The sequence below is a fragment of the Eupeodes corollae genome, chromosome 1, assembly GCF_945859685.1.
Source record: "Eupeodes corollae chromosome 1, idEupCoro1.1, whole genome shotgun sequence".
Taxonomy (NCBI): domain Eukaryota; kingdom Metazoa; phylum Arthropoda; class Insecta; order Diptera; family Syrphidae; genus Eupeodes; species Eupeodes corollae.
In genome coordinates this window covers 198720276-198741400 of record NC_079147.1, presented here as the reverse complement: position 1 = coordinate 198741400, position 21125 = coordinate 198720276, and the positions used below count along the sequence as shown (strand labels likewise).

General features: G+C 33.3%; 1 protein-coding gene and 1 long non-coding RNA gene across 4 annotated transcripts in view; one reads left to right on the top strand and one right to left on the bottom strand.

Moving 5' to 3' along the window:
* Positions 1-21125, top strand: part of LOC129939096 (inactive dipeptidyl peptidase 10) — a 284572-nt gene that overhangs the window by 240579 nt on the left and 22868 nt on the right. For all 3 annotated transcript variants that reach the window (XR_008780508.1, XR_008780507.1, XM_056046969.1), the window contains 8 exons: positions 1150-1245; positions 1539-1653; positions 1796-1890; positions 13678-13805; positions 14027-14238; positions 14349-14520; positions 17797-17910; positions 18096-18219. Coding sequence is in view for 1 of the 3 variants with exons in the window: in XM_056046969.1 (XP_055902944.1) it covers positions 1150-1245; positions 1539-1653; positions 1796-1890; positions 13678-13805; positions 14027-14238; positions 14349-14520; positions 17797-17910; positions 18096-18219 (1056 nt within the window). In the remaining 2 variants the exon portion in view is untranslated. The remainder of the gene's footprint in view (positions 1-1149; positions 1246-1538; positions 1654-1795; positions 1891-13677; positions 13806-14026; positions 14239-14348; positions 14521-17796; positions 17911-18095; positions 18220-21125) is intronic.
* The window catches only part of LOC129939103 (uncharacterized), a 53063-nt gene that overhangs the window by 20887 nt on the left and 11051 nt on the right, over positions 1-21125 (bottom strand). The window lies entirely within an intron of this gene.

Below are 21125 nucleotides of genomic sequence, written 5' to 3'. Positions count from 1 at the left end.
AAGTTTTGTTTTCATGCCAAAAAAAGTTATTCCCTCCCATAATGAGAGTGTATGACGGTTGTGAACTCAAAGATGCTGTCGAGCGTAAAGCTTAGTGTACACGATTGCCAGGTCTGACAATCATTGTCAGATCTGCAAACGTCTGACAATGTGTGACAATGAGATGACAATGAGCTGAAAATTTAAATTTGTGTGTACACGGTTTGCATATATCTACAAACATCTGCAAATCTGTTGCCAAATATTTGTCTGACAATCTCGACAAACTAATTTGGCCAAATAGCTAGCAATAGATTTGCAAACATTTGTAGATTTTCTGCCAACCTTGTACACACCAAATTAAATTTTGGATCTGCAAATTATTTTCAGCTCATTGTCATTAGGGATGCAAACGATACATCGCAATATTTCAGGCGACGGTGAGCGTAATGGGCTGTACATGTTCAGCACTCTCATTTTCAATATAAGCATCCATATCTGAAAATAAATGTTAACGTTTTTATACATTTTCTTTGAAATGAAAAAAAACAACTTAAAATTTACCTTGTAGTTTTCTCCAAATTTGTCTGCCAATGAATAAATTTGCAAATGTTCCTCAAACGGCATCTGCAAATTTATTCATTGTCAGACGTTTGCAGAAACGTCAGAAAATGAAAAAAATTTGGTGATCTCCCAATGAATTTTGTGTACAAACGATTGCCACATCTGCAAATTCATTTGTCTTCAAAATGATTGATGAATACATTTTTCTGCAAATCAATTTGGTGTGTACACAGTTGTCAGCTTGCATGTACACGATTGCCAGAAATCTACAAATTAATTGGCAGATATTTGTCTGCAAATAAGGAGCCAAACCATTTGTCTGCAAATTAATTTGGTGTGTACACGATTGTCAGCCATTCGAGACAAATTTTTCAGTGGCAGATCTGGCAATATTTGCAGATCTGGCAATCGTGTACACTAAGCTTAAAGTATCCCTTCCGAAAACCTAATATTTGCTAAGAAGATTTTTTTAATGTATCCAATCAGGCAAAACATAATTTTTTCAATCAAAATTTATTTGCTTAATTCCAATCGAATGTTTTATGTATTTTTCGTGTTGAAATTCAGTGAACTAAAATGTCTGTTTTTGTATTTGTTTATTTACAGTTGGTATCCGGAAATACAAACCAGCGCAATTGGCGCGGAATTCTCATAGCCCTGCTTGTCATCATAATTGTTCTTGCCCTAATTGTCACTTCAGTGGTAAGTAAACTTCAAATATAGTCTCCATGTCCTCCATATAAAAAAAAATAAATAACAACCCAATTAAAAATTGACAAGGTAAGTATATTCAAAAAAATAATAAATAATGTCCTTTCATCTTAAAAAAAAAAAAACATCCACATCTCTAGAACTGATTGTCCCCCGACATTGTGTTTTTTTTTGTGTTTTCCGTATCCGTATTTTCTGTGTGTGTCTCTTCTCTCTTCGTTCGTGTACCACAAAATCTAAAATCCTGTAGAAAACAACATATAAAATTTCTGCATTTATCAAAGGTCCTACTGACACCACCCGATGAGGGGCCACGGGTCAAAGGTCAACGCATCAAACTACAAGACATCGTCGATGGTGTATACCTTCCCAAGCGTGCCAATGGAACATGGATAAATGGTAAATTTTTACTACACAAACACAAACAAAACTGATTGACATTCAATAAACGAATGTCAAGACAATTCAATAAAAATGTTTCTTTTCTTATATTCTTTTTATTAACCTTCCTGACATACATCTACCTAATTTATTTTTATAGCGGAAGAGTTTATATATCAAGATCAATGGGGCAGAATAAATCTATTGAATGTTGCCAATTTATCGGCTCGAGTACTGATGTCAAATGTTACATATGTAAGTGCGAAATGATATAGAAGAGAATTTTGTCATTTTTTTTTCTTTCATCTTGACAAATGGAACATGATTACGGACATTTTTATGCTTAATTTTCCGGAAGAAAAAAATCTATTCTTCTTCATTTCGAAGGTGTTATCATTCGAAGATTATTAAATTGATAAATTATTGCAAATTAAAAAAAGAACATCTCAGCACTTTAATTGATTTTACAAAGTTCTTTTTTTCTTTTTTTCTTATTTTTAATATTTGTTATTTTAACGCAAACTTAGATCTTCATAAGAAACTTTATAATATTTTATCAGAATCTGAATTTCTTTTCGTAGACTTAAATACTATTTTAACTTTTTCAATTTTTGAAATTTAGACACATTTGAAAAAAAATTTGAAAGAAACATCGTATTTCATTGAATCTTGATATTTCTCGGAACTTTTCATCTTAAAAACATTCATCTTATGGCTTACACTACAAATTTTAATTGAATTAAAGTGAAATAATAAAAAATATGAAATTTTATTAACAGTTTTTAAGTACGGCAAAAGGTTAAGTCTCGCAATTTGGCGAATTAACACAATTAACAAAGTTTCCCCTGTTAGTTAATTTAACATTAACAAACGAAAAACTATTGGTACTAAGACTTAACATGGAAATAGTCAAGAGGTAATATTTAGTTCAATATAAAACAAGCTTTTTGAGAACTTTCTTATTTAAATGTTATAAATAAAGCTGGGAGGCGATTCGCACGGCCTTATAAACTAACTTTTGAAAATTGGCTTTACTACACTTTATAAACGTCGTTCAAACGGAAGTGACAGAGTTATTAGGTATGTTTATAGTCCAACCAGCTGCACTGAGCTACTCTAGTAAAAAAAAAGTGTGGCTTTTTAGTGTTCAAAATGTCTGCTCTGACTTACACTGCTTAGTGCTCTTTGAGCATATATGTATATACAGTGAGTGCCATTATTATTCGTTTTTTTTTTTGTTTCTTTCTTAAAAACACTTTATTTTTCACTTTAAACATTAAAAAAAGTTAAAAACTAGTTTCTCTTTAACATATTTCTTATTTCATAATTTCAATATACATACATTTTTAAATTAAAATAGCAAATTAACAAAATAAAATCAATAAAGAATACGACAACTTAAAAAACAACACTTCATTAGTATTCGGTTTGTTATTACATGCCTATATTAATTTTTTTATGAATCTTTCTTAGCATTGATTCTAATATTTCTTTGGATACCCTTGATTGGATAAAACTCCGCCCAGTCGCTTGGGCATGTTTTTTTATAATTTGTTGCATTTATTTAATGCCTATTTTGCTCAATTCCTCTTGAAGCCGTTTCTTGAGTGCACATATTGAAAGGATTTTCGCGAACTCGTCGGTCCAATTCATTCCACAAATTCCCGATTGGGTTAAGGTATCTAGATTTCGGAGGTGTTTGGATAACTTTTGAACAGTTATACAGAAGCCATTTTCTTACAACATACGCCTTGTGCTTCTTGTCGTTGTCCTGGAAAAATTGAAATTCATTAAAATGCGCATTTTCTCAAAACTTTGCCTTAAAATTTCCTTTAAGGATCCGAAATGCACCCCCAAACCATGATGTGCCCGCCTCCATGCTTCACTGTTGCCTTTATGTTCCTGCATCCTTATTTTTGTGTTCCCTCGCAAATTTAATCCGAATTTGCTTGTTGCGCATATTGATAAATCGCTTTTTTCGGGCAACTCGACTATTGTAGCCATTTGTCTTTATGGTTCGGCGGACCGTTGATGCAGATACTTTGTTTTTGCATTCCATTAAAACTTCTTGCATTTTTGGTGCACTTAAACGAGGATTTTCTTAAATTTTTCTTACTGTAAAGGTTCTTCTTTCGTTGTTAACTTTTTTGGTTGACCTATCTATTTCTTTGGTTCGATCCTGCCTTCTCTTTTATACCTCCGAACAATATCACCGACAGTGTTTTCCTTTGTGTCTAAAATTTCAGACATTTTTTTGTATGTTTCACCTTTATTATGGTGAAAAAAAAAGTTTTCTTTTTTCAAGGCTTACATTTTTTCCTTTGTGCGACATGATTAACTTTTTACATAAAACCAAACGTTCTTACACTTAATTGTTTTAAAAATGTATGCAAACGTCTAGTGAACACTTTTTTTTAACGGTTCTCTTGAACAGACAAACTGTTAATCGGGGCAATTGTCGAACTGAGCAAGTTAAAAAAAAATCGAACATTATTGAAGCGCTTACATGTGTCCTTTTTGCGGTGTTCATCGTATATCTTAATGCAGTTAAGTGATTGCACTATTTTTTTAATGAAATATTTTGGATATTTTTTTTTTTTTTTTTTATTCACAAGCACTCAAGGGGTTATTAGTACCCTTTATATGTTTATATTTAAACACAGTGCGAGCGTTAGGAAAATAGGGAAGGATTTAAAAGGAGATACCGGTGCACATTGGTCTTAAAGTTCTGAACATCAAAATGGGAGGGAAAAACAGAGTTGGCCAAAGCATTCCACATTCTCGATGTGCGATTTAAGAAAGAATCTCTGTACTTAACAGTACGCCCGAAATTGAGCTCAAGGGTAAACTGATGAGCATTTCTAGTGCTACGGCTGAATTGTTTAAGGGGTGGAATGCAACTGGCTAATTCGACAGAACATTGTTTGTAAAAATATCTATAAAATAACGAAAGGCATGAAACATTGCGACGGTGTTCTAGCGATGTAAATGTTTCGATTATAGTTCTGTCGCCTATCATTTTTAAAGCCCATTTTTGAATTCTATCCAAGAGATTTAAATTTGTTTTGGGGGCAGGTGCCCCGATATGCGAATTATATTCAAGCTTTGGACGGATAAAAGCATTGTAGATTATAGCCAGATCAGAAGGGGTGAAAAATTTCTTGCATCTTCGGAGAAATCCTAAGCATCTGGCAGCATTTTTGGCGATATCGAATATGTGATCATTCCAGAGGTGATCTGTGATATTCATACCAAGTACTGAAAGTTGATTAGTTTCCTGGATGCAAGTGCCGCTCATGGATAGCGGCATCGGGGGTGAGTTACGCTTTAACGACAGGAGACAGCATTGAGTTTTGGAAGCATTAAATTCTACACGGTTTTTGAATCCCCATTGGACAATGCTGTCAAGATCAGAATTTAATGAGCTTATCATACGCTGCCGTTGAAATTCCACATTCGAAGGACAAGGATGTGAATCTAGAAACGAATATGAAAAGCTGAGGGTACTGTCGTCGGCGAAACAGTTTAATGGATTAGAAGTGACAGACAAAAGATCGTTTATGAATATAAGGAAGAGAGTCGGAGACAAAACGGAGCCCTGGGGTACACCAGCGTTTATTTTATGAATTTCAGACATGAAACCATCCAATACAACTTGTATTGAACGGTTAGAAAGGTAATTTCTAATCCAGCGAAGAAGAGATTCATCAATACCAAAAGCACGCATTTTCGTTAAGAGAGCTTGGTGCCAAACTCTATGAAATGCTTTTGAAATATCAAGTGCAATAATCTTACTTTCTCCAAAACGATGTAAAGATTTGTTCCACTGTTCGGTGAGATGAACCATGAGATCACCAGTGGACCTATTGCTACGAAAGCCATACTGTCGGTCATTAAGAAGCTTCTGTTCTTCAAGATATTTCTTAAGCTGAAAATTAATCAGCGTTTCCATGACCTTGGAAAGAAGGGACGAAAGTGCAATTGGAAGATAGTTTGAGGGAGAGGAGGATTCGCCTTTTTTAGGGACAGGCTGGAAAAATGCAGTTTTCCATCCACTCGGGAAGAGACCTGTAGAATAGGACAGATGGAAAAGCTTACGCAGTGGTTTTGCCAGCGTTGAAGAACACCTCTTCAGAACAATAGGGGGAATACTATCCGGGCCAGGGGATTTGTGTATGTCAAGGTCTTTCAGTACTCTTTCGACTGCACGAGTGCGAAAGAAGATTCGTCCCATAGAATCATTTACGCTCTCAAGAACAGGAGGACTCATGACACTTTTCGGTAGCGTCGAATTAACAGCAAAATGTGCTGCAAGCAAATTGGCTTTATCAATCGAGCTTACATAGGGAGTGTCATTGTGGACGAGCGTTGGAACCGAGGATGACGTGGTGTTTCGTACGTTTTTTACAAATGACCAGAAATTTTTACTACCTTTGGGACATTGTAGTATTTTTGCCTTAATTTCTGATCATGCAAAAATTTGGTTCGTCGAATATGACCATTACATGTCTTTCTAGCTTGTTTAAACTTATTCCGGTTTTCCTCAGTCGGGTTGGCTTTATAACAACGGAAACTTACATCTCTGATCCTAATAACCTCTTTACAGCTCAAATCAAACCATGAGTTCTCTTTGGGTTTGATAGATTTCACCCTATTCGGGATAAAATTTCTCATTCCACAAAGAATTAAATTTGTCACCATATCTGCGCTGGAATCTACGTCACTATCGAGGATGCATAGTGACCAGTTAAAGTTCTTGAAGAATTCATTGAGACCGTCCCAGTTGGCTTTCTCATATTTCCAAACGGTTCTCATAGGAGGTTTTTCTTAAACTGGGTTTTTTTGACATGAGAATTTTGCAGATACGATACAATGGTCTGATGTGCCCAGTGGCGGTAATACACTTATTGTGTATTTATTAGGGTCAAAGGTAAGAAACAAGTCTAGGGTGTTGGCGGATTGAAATGCAATGTCAGGGATTCGAGTTGGCTCATCGACAAGCTGAGTTAATTGATTTAACTCAGCAAAGATCTCAACATACCTTCCTTCCGGTGTTGACTGGCCAGAATAATGAAGCCAAGAAGAATTGTGTACATTGAAATCGCCCGCAATGACGATTTCAGTGTGAGGATAATGGGCAACAATTCTTTGAATGGTATGATATAATATACTAATTTATAAAATAACCAAATAATTAGCCTAAAATCAAGTTTTACAACGATAAAAACACCAAAAGTATTTTTAAGAATAAAAACCGAATATTATTGACACTTTTGAGCTAGTCCACTATTATTGAAAACTGTTAACTGATAAAGTTGAAATGTGTCCGCACTTTTGTTTAAATTTTATTATTTAAATTAGATTAGAGCTAACTTTTAGTTTAGAGGAATCAGTTTTCTTCAAACAGCAAATAATTTGATTAATACAAATTTTATTTTAAATTATTCCTTAAATTTAACTTGCGCCGAAATTAATTAACTTTTGACGTATGACGTTTTTGTTTGGAATTGTTCTGACAGTTTTCATGAACTTGCACTGCATTACACTACTTTACACTGGCATTTTTCTGCATGAACAAACCTATTATTCCGACTATCTGTACAAATTTTAAGCCATCAACAACTGTCAGTGTAACCGATGAAGCCTCTAGTCCAAGCAGTAACTTTGTATGAATGCTTTGGAACCTCTTTAATCTCGCGTGGCGTCTCAAGTCCGACAATTTTATTTATTCATGTACTTATTCATCCAAAAATGAACCTTATCGCTAAAGAAGATGTTTCGACCAGGATTTTTTTTAAAGGGTTATTCACATGAGAGCGACCAACGTTCGATCCGGTAAATATGACTTAAAACAATTTATTAACTTTATGTCAGGGAAACTATGAAATTTAAGGACATAAGTTGTTCGCCGTGGATTGCAGTCATGCTGTAACTGCACACTTTCACGAACAGTAGCGATGTTTTCGACCTATACTATACGTTCATTGACGTATATGTAGGTGTTGGATGAATTTTCAATTAGCTGGTGGACCCGATATTTTGACAAAAAGTAAGAAAAAACAATATGGCCGCCAAGAGCAGTCAAAGACAAACCTTTTCTATTGTAAAATTCTTTAAATCTATTCCGTCTTAAACTTTTGTGATAATAGAATTTTCCATTGAATTTTATAAGCTCAAGAATTAGAAACCATTTTTTGTATTTTAAAAATTCAAATAATTCATACGACCATTGAGATACCCTTTAATTTAAGTGTTCCCACTTTTCTTCTTTTTGGACTTATCTATTAATAAAAAAATAATTTTTTTTCTTCATAATTCGAAGAAAACTTTACTATGTATGCATAAATAATAAACAAACAATGACAAAGCAAGCCAAGGAAAAGGACGAACTGAAAAACAAGAGACAATTTGAATTCATAGCAGGATATTTCCTTAAGATTTTATGCTAGCTGATTTTCTACTACTACTACTTTCCATCTGCTTCTTTAGCTTGTATATATGTAGCTACGAACTATAGAAGAATATCAAGATTCACATGGTGACTTATGAATATTTATTACATGTTTATTGAATAGAAGACGAAGAATGGAAGAAGTAGAAAAGTCCTTGTGCGTTAAGAAGATTTGTTACATTTTTGGGTCAAGAAATTTACTACACAACAATTCTATATTTATTTATACAGAAAGTAACAAGAACATAAAAAGAAAACAAAAAAAAGTTATTCGATTTGTGATAATTTAAGCAGACGCAATTCAGCACAATATTTTGTATCTGTATCTGCATTGTATCTGTATCTAAATTTACCTCCTGTGCTAAGATAGGGTTGTGTATTATTGAAAGAAAGAATTTGTTTTTATTATTATTACAACCAAGAAAGTAAATTGAAATGAAAGCTATAAATAAATCCAAATGGAAATATTCATTTAATTCATTGCATATATTAAATTGGGGATGTAATTAAAATAAAATTAAGCTCTGAAACGATAAGAATTTTCCTTTTAAAGGAGGATCATTCTCCTACACATCGATTTATGGATGTAAGAATGTGGGGTACCTAGGTATAATAATTCATGTGGAGGAATGTATATTAATTAAAATAAATGCTTAATGAAGCATAACAAAAGTCAGTAATCAATTTCAGTAGAATGGGAAATGTTTTATGGGTAATTTGACGAAAAGGTTCTTTTAGTTATTGATTTTTGATTTATAGAAGAAGTTGAAACATTATTGATGCGAAGTGAAATCTTTTGGAGCCCTTCAAACTTCAGTAATTTGTGAGAAGCAAGGATGAGCACAATGAATATGGATTTAAGATTGATTGAAGCTGATGTTAAACTTAAAATATGTGCTGAGATTATATGTTGCGAAAATGGTAAAGCAAAAGATGTTTATCATTCGTTAAATTAACTTAATAAATCCTATTGGCAATTACTTCATAATCGATCCGAAATTTCTCAAAGGTTCAAAATTCCTAGAATCTGAATCCATGGTACTGTACGTACGTTTCGGATGCCTTATTTGTTCGGTCAAAATAAAAACACACTCCGCTTCAACTTAACTCACAAACATTTTTGAAAATACTTTTTATTTTTTAAATATTTCGAGTTTTTGTGCGAACTGTTGGTGCTTACTACTACCTTAGATGTCAAAAAAAAAATGTGTAAATAATTATGTAAAACAACTCCCCGTTTTACTTCGCCCATTTGAAAAATATTCTTATAAGACAAATCTAATATTTTTTTTAGTAAAAGGAATAGGTAAAAAAAATTAAATCATTAAAGGAAGTGCAAATTTTGCTCACCTGTCCAAGCATTTATTCTGAGCACCGAGTGAATAGGCGTATTATTACGTTGGTAGTCCAAATTTATGGTTCAAAAAATGTTATAATATTTATTAAAATTTCTTTTCAAGACTCAATTATACCCAGCTGCAGTAATTTTTGATGTAAAGACTTCAATGTCATTTGTTTCATAATAACTGACGTCTCTTCATATCACAACTAAAAAATTATTTTATTTTCCCAAATCGTGAACATAAAAGGTAAACTCATCAGGGCCTTCGAAATTAGAAACGAGTAGTCTTTCTTTTCAGTAAACCACGTGATACCATTCTTTTTTCATTGTATTTGAGTATTGAAAAACTCTTATCTCAGAGCTTTCCGTTGTTCTTCAAGAAGCAATATTTTACTTATGTTTGATTCGATTGAGATGGCTCGAATTTTAATAACTCTTAAAACTATATTGAGCGATTTGCGTTCACCCCAATTTTCGGTTTTATTTATTCCGCTATTAGAAGAATCCTTTGCACACCATAAAATTTCTTGTCTTCAAGCCGCTGTTTTTTAAATCCTTTTATGTTCTTTCTGTACTTATCTTTATATTTTAAATAAGAATAAAAGCATTCAAACTTTAACAAAAAAAAATATCAGTTCAATTTTTCTTAAAATTTTAGATAAGAAATTGAATTTCACTAAAAACACTATAAGTGAGCAGTACTTGAAAACGCTTGTAAACAACAATTTAATTGTAGTTGCACCTATGTATAGTCAATTAACAAAAAAACTTCTACTTTACGAAATTCGAAATAAAATTCTTTACAAGTAGGTGAAAACAAAATTCGCAGTTTTATTTAGATAATTTTGTTGACATTTTTTTCTTAACATCTTAATGAAGAAGATCGACTTAGAGAAGAAACCGATTTTGCCAAAAAAAAATCATCTTTTCAGATGAAGATCATTTTGATATTGGCGGGTATGTAAACAAGCAAAATTGTCGCATTTGGGCACAGAAAACCCGCATTGAAAAGCCGATATACCCAAAACGAGTAACTGTTTTTTGCGGATTTTAGTCCACAAGCATATTTGGGCCATTTTTCTTCGAAAGGACTGGTCGTTACAGTCAATGGCGATCGTTAAAGGGCCATGTTAAACGAATTTGTATTAAATTGAAAAGAAGGATATTGGCAACAATTGGTTACTACAGGACTGCGCTACGTGCCTCACAGCCGAAGTTACACTCGATGTTTTGCGCCCATTTTCAAAAAAAAGTTATTGGGCGGACCATATACATAGTTATCACCAACAAATGGAACAAACCCTCCCTCCAACAAAATATTTTTTAAAATGCTTGAACGCATTCAGTTGAAGCGGAGTGTATGTGTAGGTAATCTCAAATATCTTACGAAAAAAATAATTTTTAGAATAACTTTTTGTCAGCTAGTACAATTTTTAGAAAAATACTCAACAATCTTACGATCAGAAAATATGTTAAATTTACATGATTTTGAGTAATATACTTCTGGCAAACCAAAATTATACGAATATCAAAGAAAGTAATATGACTTACACTTTGGAAAACAGAAACTGACACACAAATTTTAAGGAAAAACAGTTTGACATTTCATCGAAGTCATACTTTTGACGTTTATTCGTTAAAGAGTACTATCAGAAAATAATTTAAAAGAAATAGAATTTTAATTTGTGGTTTTCGAAGAGAAATAAAAGTATTATAAAGATAAGCGTTTGCCATTTTAAAGGATTATCCATTTTGCGGTTTCAAAAGTATAGGGCTTGATTCGACATCTGTCAAGCTTAGTTATTAAAGCAATTTGACATTTACGAAAATGGATTGCTTTACTATCACCAAACGTATACAAATAGTTAAGACTTTTTACAAAAATGGTTATTCTGTCACAGCCACATATCGTGCTTTAAGAGCAGATTAAAAACTGAAGAAAGCCATGTACTTCCAATGGGTGACAATATTTTTTGTAGTGACAAAGCAATTTCTCATTCAGTGGGTAAGTTCATAAACAATATTGTCGTATTTGGGGTTCTGAGAATCCAAAATTAATTGAAGAGAGGCCATTACATCCACAAAAAGTCGATGTTTGGTGCGCTCTTTGTTCTCGTCCTGGAGGTATCAACTGGTCACCAAAACCATGCGATTTGACACCGCTGGACTTTTTTTGTGAATCTGCGCGAGAGACCTTGGATAAACCTGTAACTCTTGAGCACTTAAAAACCAACATTCGTCAAGTTATGGCTGAGATACCGCTCAATATTTGTCAAAAAGTGGTCGAAAATTATATATTTGTACTACGAGTATATATTGTTTTATATAATATAATGTCTACGTTCAAACTTTATAATAACAAAAAATTATTTAAAAAAAAAAATAAATGCGTGTTTTCATTACGTTTATTTTTGAAGCCGCAAATTGAATTAGCCTGTATTTTAAAAATGAAGACAAATGTCAGCAATAACACGCCGAGTATATTCTCTTCCAAAGCAACAATGATCTGGGACTTTTCTGCGTAGACAAACGGCTTCACATAATCCTACAAAAAATAGTTCAGTGGTGTTGAATCACACGATCTTGGAGGCCCACATGCCTACGACACCATTAATGTTCTTCAATAAATTGATTGTTTCGTTGCGAAGCCCAAACCGAGCAATTAAGTTTGTAGTAAATTTGCCAGAATTGCAAACGTTGTTTAGGTGTAAGTGTATTTATACATTATGAAATAGAAAAAATCAAGTGACAGCTGTCAAAAGTTATATAAATAATAAATTGTGTGACGCAATACTCCGTTGAGAACTAGGCCCTAGTGACTTATAACTCTTAACCATTCCTGTGGGCGAGTACTGTTGTCAGTGATTAAGTTGACTTACAGTTTAAAGCCGATTCCGAACTGCTAATTTGAGAAAGCACTTTTTATGACAAGAATTGTTCTTGGAAAATTTGTCGATCTTCGCAAGAGGCAATGCCTGTGAAAAAAGCTTTAGATGGTATCGCCAGGGATCGAATCCAAGACCTCTGGCATGACAGCCCAACGCACTTACCATCATGCGGCACGGGTACTACTCTGTAAAAAGTTACCACCATAATTTAACTTGATTTAATTTGAGTATAGACAGTAATAAAATAACGATTATTTTATATAATCCCCATTTTCCAATTTAAACCAGAACTTTATGGGAGATATTTTATTTAAAGTTACAAATATATCACTGAACAGGGACACAAAAAATCACTGCGGACTTAAACCCTACATTTATTCTTAATATAAATAGGTTACCCTTTTTGGAACAATAAAAAAGAAAAACAAAATCTTCCAAATATACATATTTTATCTAAATAAATGTGTAGGTATATCTTACCAAATACATATATGCATACCTAACCTATCTAATATTATTTAACTCAGAGGTAAAATAAATTTTTAAGGGATTAAAATATTTAGACAAAACTCATTAATCCCTGACCTGTCATAATAATGAATGATGTGCTTTATAGTGAATCTGTATAATGATAAAATATGAATCTTCACCCATCAGAATAAATTTATCTTTCATACATTCATTTCATTAGCCTATAATAGCTGTTTTTGAGGTGATGGAGAATGTTTAAAATAAATAAAATTAAATTTAAAATGAGAGTAGAAAAAAACATACACATTATCTGTGTCATTTAATTTCTCAAATTAAATGAACCACAATAACCATCAATTTCAATATGATTTCATACAGAGGCATTTACTTGTTTTTGTTAATGTTTTGTTTTGGTAAATTTAATAAAATTACGACTTTAATTAAATTATTATTATATAAGCATTGCCATCACCACCCCATACTATTGATACAATCATATATATCATATATATAGCTTGTTACTATTTCCTTTTTTTATTTTTAAACTAAATTTTTTGTTGTTAAATAATTGAACTCTGTATTTATGTTTATGTTGTGGAGTGTCTGGTATTTTAATCACTGGATAAAACCGGCGCTGTCACCAATTATTGTGCGTGTTGATTTTTTGCGATACATAAAATATATTAAAAAAAAAATATGAACAATAAACAAAACTTCTTTTAACAATACGATATTTTAAATTTTATTTTTAATTAAATTTTTCGATGGGTGCCGCTGCTGTGCACAGATGTCAGGATCGTTTTCCATTTGGCAATAAATTTTCAATTTTGTTTCCTTATATTTATTATTGTTTTCTTCCTACTCATTTTGTTTTCTTGACGTTTTTTCAGAAAACTCTCGCACCACATACTTTTTCAATTTCGGCAGATAAAAGATTTATATTGCTCGCGCAAAATGTCGTCAAACTTTTCCGGCACTCGTATTTGGCTCAGTACACAGTGTTTGATATTCAAACGAGGTGAGTCCACACTCCACACGTCAACACGTCCACAGTCCACATTCACAAAGCTCCTTAGCGCTTAGCCAGCCAGGTCCTGAGCGGAGCCGAGCCACACAATAACACACAATTGTCACTAGTCACGAGGACGACGACTGCGGTTGTCTTCGTGAAAATCCTTATAAATCAATAAAATTTAAATTGGGATTTTCTTTTCTTCTTTTATTTTTTGGAAAATATAGTGAAAGCATTAAAATCAAAATAGACGCACACGTTGATGAATGGCCGTATCTGCATTATGCACGTTTCACACCATCTGGCAACTATCTGATTGTCGTGTACAACTACGACATCTATTACATTCCTGGACCGCGTTCGAACCAAGTTTATCGGGTGACAAAGGATGCAGTTCCAGGCGTAGTCTATAACGGTATTCCAGATTGGCTTTATGAAGGTAAGTTTATGCTATTTGGTTGTTCCTTTGCCACCATTTTTTATTTGTTTTTTACGGTATAAGGATGCTGCTGTTGTTTATTTTCTTCTATTACATTTTTTTATTTTTAGAGGAAATCCTACACACGAATCACGCCATTTGGATGTCTGACGATGGCCATCTGATGCTTTATGGTTCGTTTAATGATTCAATGGTGCATGAACAGCATTTTGCTTGGTATGGAACGACATCGAACGGTGGCAATGCCAATGCATATTTGTATCCGGAAATTAGATCGTTAAGGTACGTTTTACTGCCGTCGTTTCAGCTCTAGCTCCTGTGTGCAGCAGAACTATACTGACAGTAGTTGTGGCACAATAGCGTATGTTATGTTATGTTCTGTGAGTGTTTATATTGTGCATGGGGCTGGAGATTTTGTGGGATATTACGCTATGTAGCTGAGAATTTATGGGCCCATTGGGAATACTTTTAAAAAGGATAAACTTTCAAGGACTTTAGAGAACCAGAAATAAAACGGAAAATTGTGCGGGGACGCATTGATATGTAGTACCATTTGATTTTAGAAAAGAGAGCAATTTACCTTGACTAAACGTTTGTTAATGGCACATAATTCTTTGTGGTGCGATGTTTTATATAAATTCAATAATATAATTCATTAAGACTCAATTTTGCAAGCTTGATATAGTTTTGTTGATAACTATTCTTCCGTAAAATGATTTTATTTTTCCCTCGGGCAATCGCGATTAAAATGATGTGTTAGCACTACGTTTTGGCCTGTAGTGCATCATTTTCAAGTACCATATATGTTAACATCGTTATCGTTTTAACATTTAAACATTTTGAACGCGAGTTGAAAATTAGTTGGATAACTGACCAAACACAATGGAGATGAATCTGGAGCCATAAGAGCTGTAGTGCATATACAAATTCAACGAAGCAATCACAATGTAACGCAGCTGAGCTAGAAAATTTCATTAGCTTTTTATTAAGCTTGTTTTATTTTGATTTCAACTTTATGTTTGAGTGGATGTTCAAACTTACTTCAATTCTTTTCAAACATTCCGTTAGATGAAAATTCTAGTGTTTTAGTAGAAAAGGCCTTAAAGCCCATGCAAAACATGTAGATTTACCATATCCATATCCATATCCATATCCATATCCATATCCATATCCATATCCATATCCATATCCATATCCATATCCATATCCATATCCATATCCATATCCATATCCATATCCATATCCATATCCATATCCATATCCATATCCGTATCCATATCCATATCCATATCCATATCCATATCCATATCCATATCCATATCCATATCCATATCCATATCCATATCCATATCCATATCCATATCCATATCATGTGGGCTCCACAACATTGGGAAATATTGAAAACATATCTTGTATCCAAATGAGAGAAATGTGGATGGAAAATTTGTTTCTGTAGGTGATCCAGAGTAATTTTAACCAACTTTTTTTGTAACTGATAGACGCACCACATTCCTAAATCATGTTATCAGGCTGCTTCGCGTAAGTTAATTGACAGCTCCGAAATTTACTCCTTGTGACTGATATTCGTGGCAAACCGTAAAAGACCGATCTTATTCCTACTATCTAGAAACGATTGTCAATTTCAAATAAGCATTTCGTAAGCTATTGCTCTTAACTGTCAAAAAGCTTTTAAAAATTGAATTAACTAGTTGTTTTACTGCAAAGACGACGCAAGTTGCAACTTGGACTACGTTGTGTTTCATAAATAAAAGGAATCTTTTCTGTTAGAAAGAAACTTGTAGCTGATCCACCCCTTTCCTATCCAAGGTTAAATGGTTTGGTTAAAATGTAGATTAATGGAATGTTGCACTAATTCGACATATAATAGCTTCATTAAATAACCGCATCCTATGAATAATTTATATTTATGATATCAAACTTAAGCAACTACTTGCCAAAAGCTAAAACTTTGAATAATGACTTTTCAACGACAAATTACTTTGGAAAACAAACAAACTCTGAAATCTTAATACCAGGTTAAAATCCAAATTTAATTGAGTCTGTAGGTCTGTTTGCTACCACCTTAGAATAGTAATAAATTAAGACGTTTCTCGCAATTAGTATATTTCATCTTATAAACGTACAACTAAACAATCTTGACAAATGATTTAAATACCTCATTTGTCCAAATTAAATTATTTACCTTTAAACAAAGCACCAGAGCGTATAGAAACCGAGATCTACTACTTTTTCCTTTAAAAACCATAAATAAGCTTTAAATACCTCGATTTACATATTTCTCCCTTCATTCTTTTCTTTTCCTTAAGAAGGGATGCGGATTAAGATGTATATCAAGAAAATGCTTATACAACCTTGAAAGAGATTATCATAAATATTCTCAAGAAAACATCATGCTCCAACTCCAGTTGAATGAATAAACCTATCCTTTCTACATAACCTTTTGACAATACAAGTTAACCTCAAACTTGTTGCGTGAGGACAAAGAAAAAAAAGAAAAACCCTAATAGAAAGTAAAGTGTAATACACCCTTAACAATTCTCTGTGGCTCGATTAGGCCCGATCAAAAGAACTTTCGTTTCAAATATTCTTGCGTGGTTTCGGTTTTTCGGTACTGCGTGGGTTATCGCTGATTTAAGTTTTTATTTTTATTAACAAAATAGAAGCAATGTGAGTTTATCAGGGGTTATTTTGAACAAGGGTGAGTTATTCTACATATTAATATAAGATCTGCCTTTTGGGGGCTTAAAGAGGCTTTTACAAAAACGTGCTTCTGACAATTTTTGAATTTAAAACCTTAAGAAGGATTTCTCGTCTTCTTATTTTTATTTTTGTGTGTTGGTATTCAAAAAGCCAAAAAAGGATTCATATTAAGTTTCAAGGATGTCATTTTACAAGGCATCCTCGAAGAAGACGTGTAGAGGTATTTACGTTGTACGTTTAGCAGAATTTATAAATCCAATTCACATAGCCGCTTGGGGGAATTTATAGCTTCTGTAGGTTATACCCTTTAAGCTTTTTCAAAAAGACTAACGTACACACTTTGAAGCAAAGCAATTATCAAATAAGTTCTTAACACCTTTTAAGTTGTATGTTGGGTTGTGTAGTCACTAGTAGCTGTGGGGAACTCAATGTAGTGTCATAGTGGTGTTAAAGCAATTTAGCTAGTTGTGAAATTGCGTGCTCTTGACACGTCAAAACCTTATTTTAAGGGTTAAATCTTCCTCAAAATGGGCTTCTTTTCTATAATCTTCGTTTGACATGAAATCTTCAAAAGATTCGATTTAAAGAGGAAAAACGCAAAAAGGTTTAAGTACAAGCTTCTTCTCTAGAATACCTACACTTAAAGGGTAGGTTCTTATGTATAGTTATAATTATTTGAGTATGAGAGTTTAGTGTTCTAAGGTTTAAGAGATATATGTAGGTGCAAAAACGTGCCTAATGATAAAAACATATAAATCTTAATAAATCCAAAAATCTTATGCCTTATGTGTTATGTTCTCTCATTTCATTGTTGCTGCTGCATGTACACGTATGAAGGTATCCAAAGCCAGGGACACAAAATCCTATTGTCAAATTACGTGTTGCTGATTTAGCTGATCCGAAGAATATTCGCATTCGTGACATAAAACCGCCTCAAGTTTTGATAAACGAGTAAGTATTGCTATGTTCTTTTTTTTTAAGGGTGACAAATTGGGCGGAGGGCACACTGCCTCTTTTTCTTCTGTTTTGTTTTTGTTTTGTTATCCTAGAGCAGAAAACGATTTTTATCCTTTTGAATAAATTTAACTAAGTTATTTCATTCGTCTCGTCTTCTTTCTGTTTGCTTCTTTAAACAGGGATCACTATGTAACAAGTGCGAATTGGGTGAGTGAAACGGAAATTTGCGTTGTTTGGCTAAATCGACCGCAGAATATTTCTGTGGTAAGCGTTTGTAAGAGTCCTGTATTTTTATGCATTGAGGTAAGTTTATTGTATTTTTGTGTGTTTTTCTTATTTTATTTAGAGACAATATTCTGTTTGGGGAGGGTTTATGTAAATTTTGGAAAATAAGAGCTTACACTAAGAAATCATTTTGACACTTTGTTTGGGTTTGATGGAGTTGCTTAAATGGGGAATTGAATTGGCAAGAAAAGGAACTATTAACTCGAGAAAAAAAAAACAAATTCAGCTAAACTTGACGTTAAATGAAATGAAAAAAATATATATGTACGTTACACAGTTTCTTGGATACGTCATTTAACTTAATTTTTAAGAAGCTTAGTTGTACTACATATTTTCGTTGTCCGTATCTCAAGAACCAGTAGAGATGTAGACTACTAATAGGACAAACAGATGCAAAAAGAACTTTCTAACAAATTTGTAGAGTTACTTCAATATCATACAGGGTTATCCATTTTGTGGTTTCAAAAGTAAACAAAAATAAAACACTTGCAAACTTTGATGTTTTATGATATTTTTTACTATTATAAAATTTGAACGTCGACATGATGTGTTAAATGACCATCACGTGAAATGTTGCAAGCATTGATTCTTTTGAGGTAGTTTTCGACCACATTTTGAGACATATTGGGTGGTATCTCAGCCATAACTTGACGAATGTTGGTTTTTAAAAGTTTATCTGCATAAACACGGTCTTTTGTTCGGCTCACAAAAAAAAGTCCAAAGGCATCAAATTGCATGGTCTTGGTGGCCATCCACGACTAGAAATTACGTGGCCAGGAAATGTCTCTTTCAATAAAGCCATATTCGCTTGAGCTGTGTGGCATGTGGCACCGTCTTGTTGAAACCACATATTCTCCAAGTCGTATTCTTTAATAGCAGCAAAAAAAGTCGGTTATCATATGACCGTAACGCTACGAATTGACAGTGATAGTCGTTCTTACCTCCTGACCAAAGAGCGCACAAAACAGTGACTTTTTGTAGATGTAATGGCCCTTTTCAATCACTTGAGGATTCTCAAAACCAAAAATATGACAATTTTGTTTATTAACATCCCCACCGAGTAAGAAATGTACTTTGTCGCTGAAGAAAAATTTGTTCGAAAAATCGCCAAAGACCGTCTGCATCTGTTCTTTAAGCACCCATTCGACGAATCTACGACGTTGTGAATGGTTAACTGACTTCAGTTGTGGAGTGGGCTGGACTTAATATGGATGTTGGTGAATATCCAAATGCAAAACACCCTATAATTTGCATTAAGACAGTCCTAATTCCTGAGAACAACGAGGAATCGACACATTCGGGTCTTCGGCAACATTTTCACTTACAGCAGCGATATCTGTTACCAATCTGGTCTCTTCAAATTTCTTCACAACATAGTTGGACGATTATATAAACCATATGCCCTTATTACCAGAAGTGGATCGAACGTTCGACTTAAAGCGAACGTTTGAGAAATTAAATATATAGCAAAATTAATATGGGTCATTTTTGACGTTCAAATGGGTTAACATCTCTTTTTCAAAACAAGTTGACTTTTGAAGTGAATATTGAAATGGTATCCACGAATTGAGTGATTTCAAAAACGTTCGCTTTCAGTAAAACGTTCGATTCGCTTTCTGTAATAAGGGCTATAATCTTCTCTCAAAGTTCAATATGTAGTTGTGGCAGAATCGCTATTTTTGTAGTAGGTTTTAACATTTGAATACGTTGTGCAACAGTTAAGCGATCCATTTTTATAAATGTCAGATTGTCTACTAAAAAAATAGGTTTAACAACTTATATTGGCGATGACGAATTCCAACCCTGTACTTTTAAAACCTCAAAATGGATAAGCCGTGTTAAAACTTTCAAAAAATGTCAATAAAATTGGTAAAAATTGAATGTTGACAAATATTGTAATTAATATTTTGTTGAACTTTTAGACAAACGGGGACGGGTGGGAAGTTATGAGTGTTGATTGCATCCCAGCCCCTTTTTTATGTTTATTTAGGTCAGAGTTTAGACTTGGGCTAAATGTAGGCTAAACGACGACATCTACTAAATTTATTAGAAAACCATGTTGTTTTTCCTCTAGCCGTATGCTTAATGTCAATTTCATGTTTACATTTCCATGTCACATGCAATTCTCCATCTGCTCAGGACATCATTACATCATCAAAAACATTAATGTAGCTTTAGGAGTTTTTTGTAATACAACCCCATACCATGATACTATGAAGAATTCCTCCATCATATTTGCTGTTGACAGTGGTTAGCCTAATTTTTTGGTCGTTGAACTTATTGTTTTCAAAAGAACCGACTCTGTTGATAATTTATTCCTTTGCATTATTTGAATTTGTTTGCTTTCTTTGCATTTTTTTCCATTATTTCCAATATTTGCAATCTTTTGTAAATTTTGCATTATTTGATTTGCCACTTCCCTCTATAAACCCTTTGCTCTCAGGCGCCATTGAACTTCTACCCCAGTTTAATGACAACAATTTAAAGAATCTAAAAATAATGCAGAGATTTCAAAAGAATGCATGAATTCTCAAAAATTGCATTGTATTGATTGCTGTAAGATGAATGGGAGGAAAAAATTATTGCAATCTTTGGGGATTGCATAATCTTAAGTCTTAAAATGAAGTTAATGAACAATATCTTTTAATTGAATGCAATAAATGATTTGTAAAGAATGCATTCCTTTCCAAGCCCGAAACATGAAATTACGATAATAGGGAAGTTGACATCCTACTGTTCTCTAAGATTACATAAATTTCAATAACTATAGTAGAAAGATCCTCTCGAAGTAGTTTATAGCGAAGGTTTGTAAGCTCTCATCTTAGTTTGAAATCGATGCAATAAGTGCCTGACAGTTGTCGCTAAGAAAATTTGTTTGATCTTTAAAACGGTTTGCTTTGAGATAGTGTACCATACTAAAATTG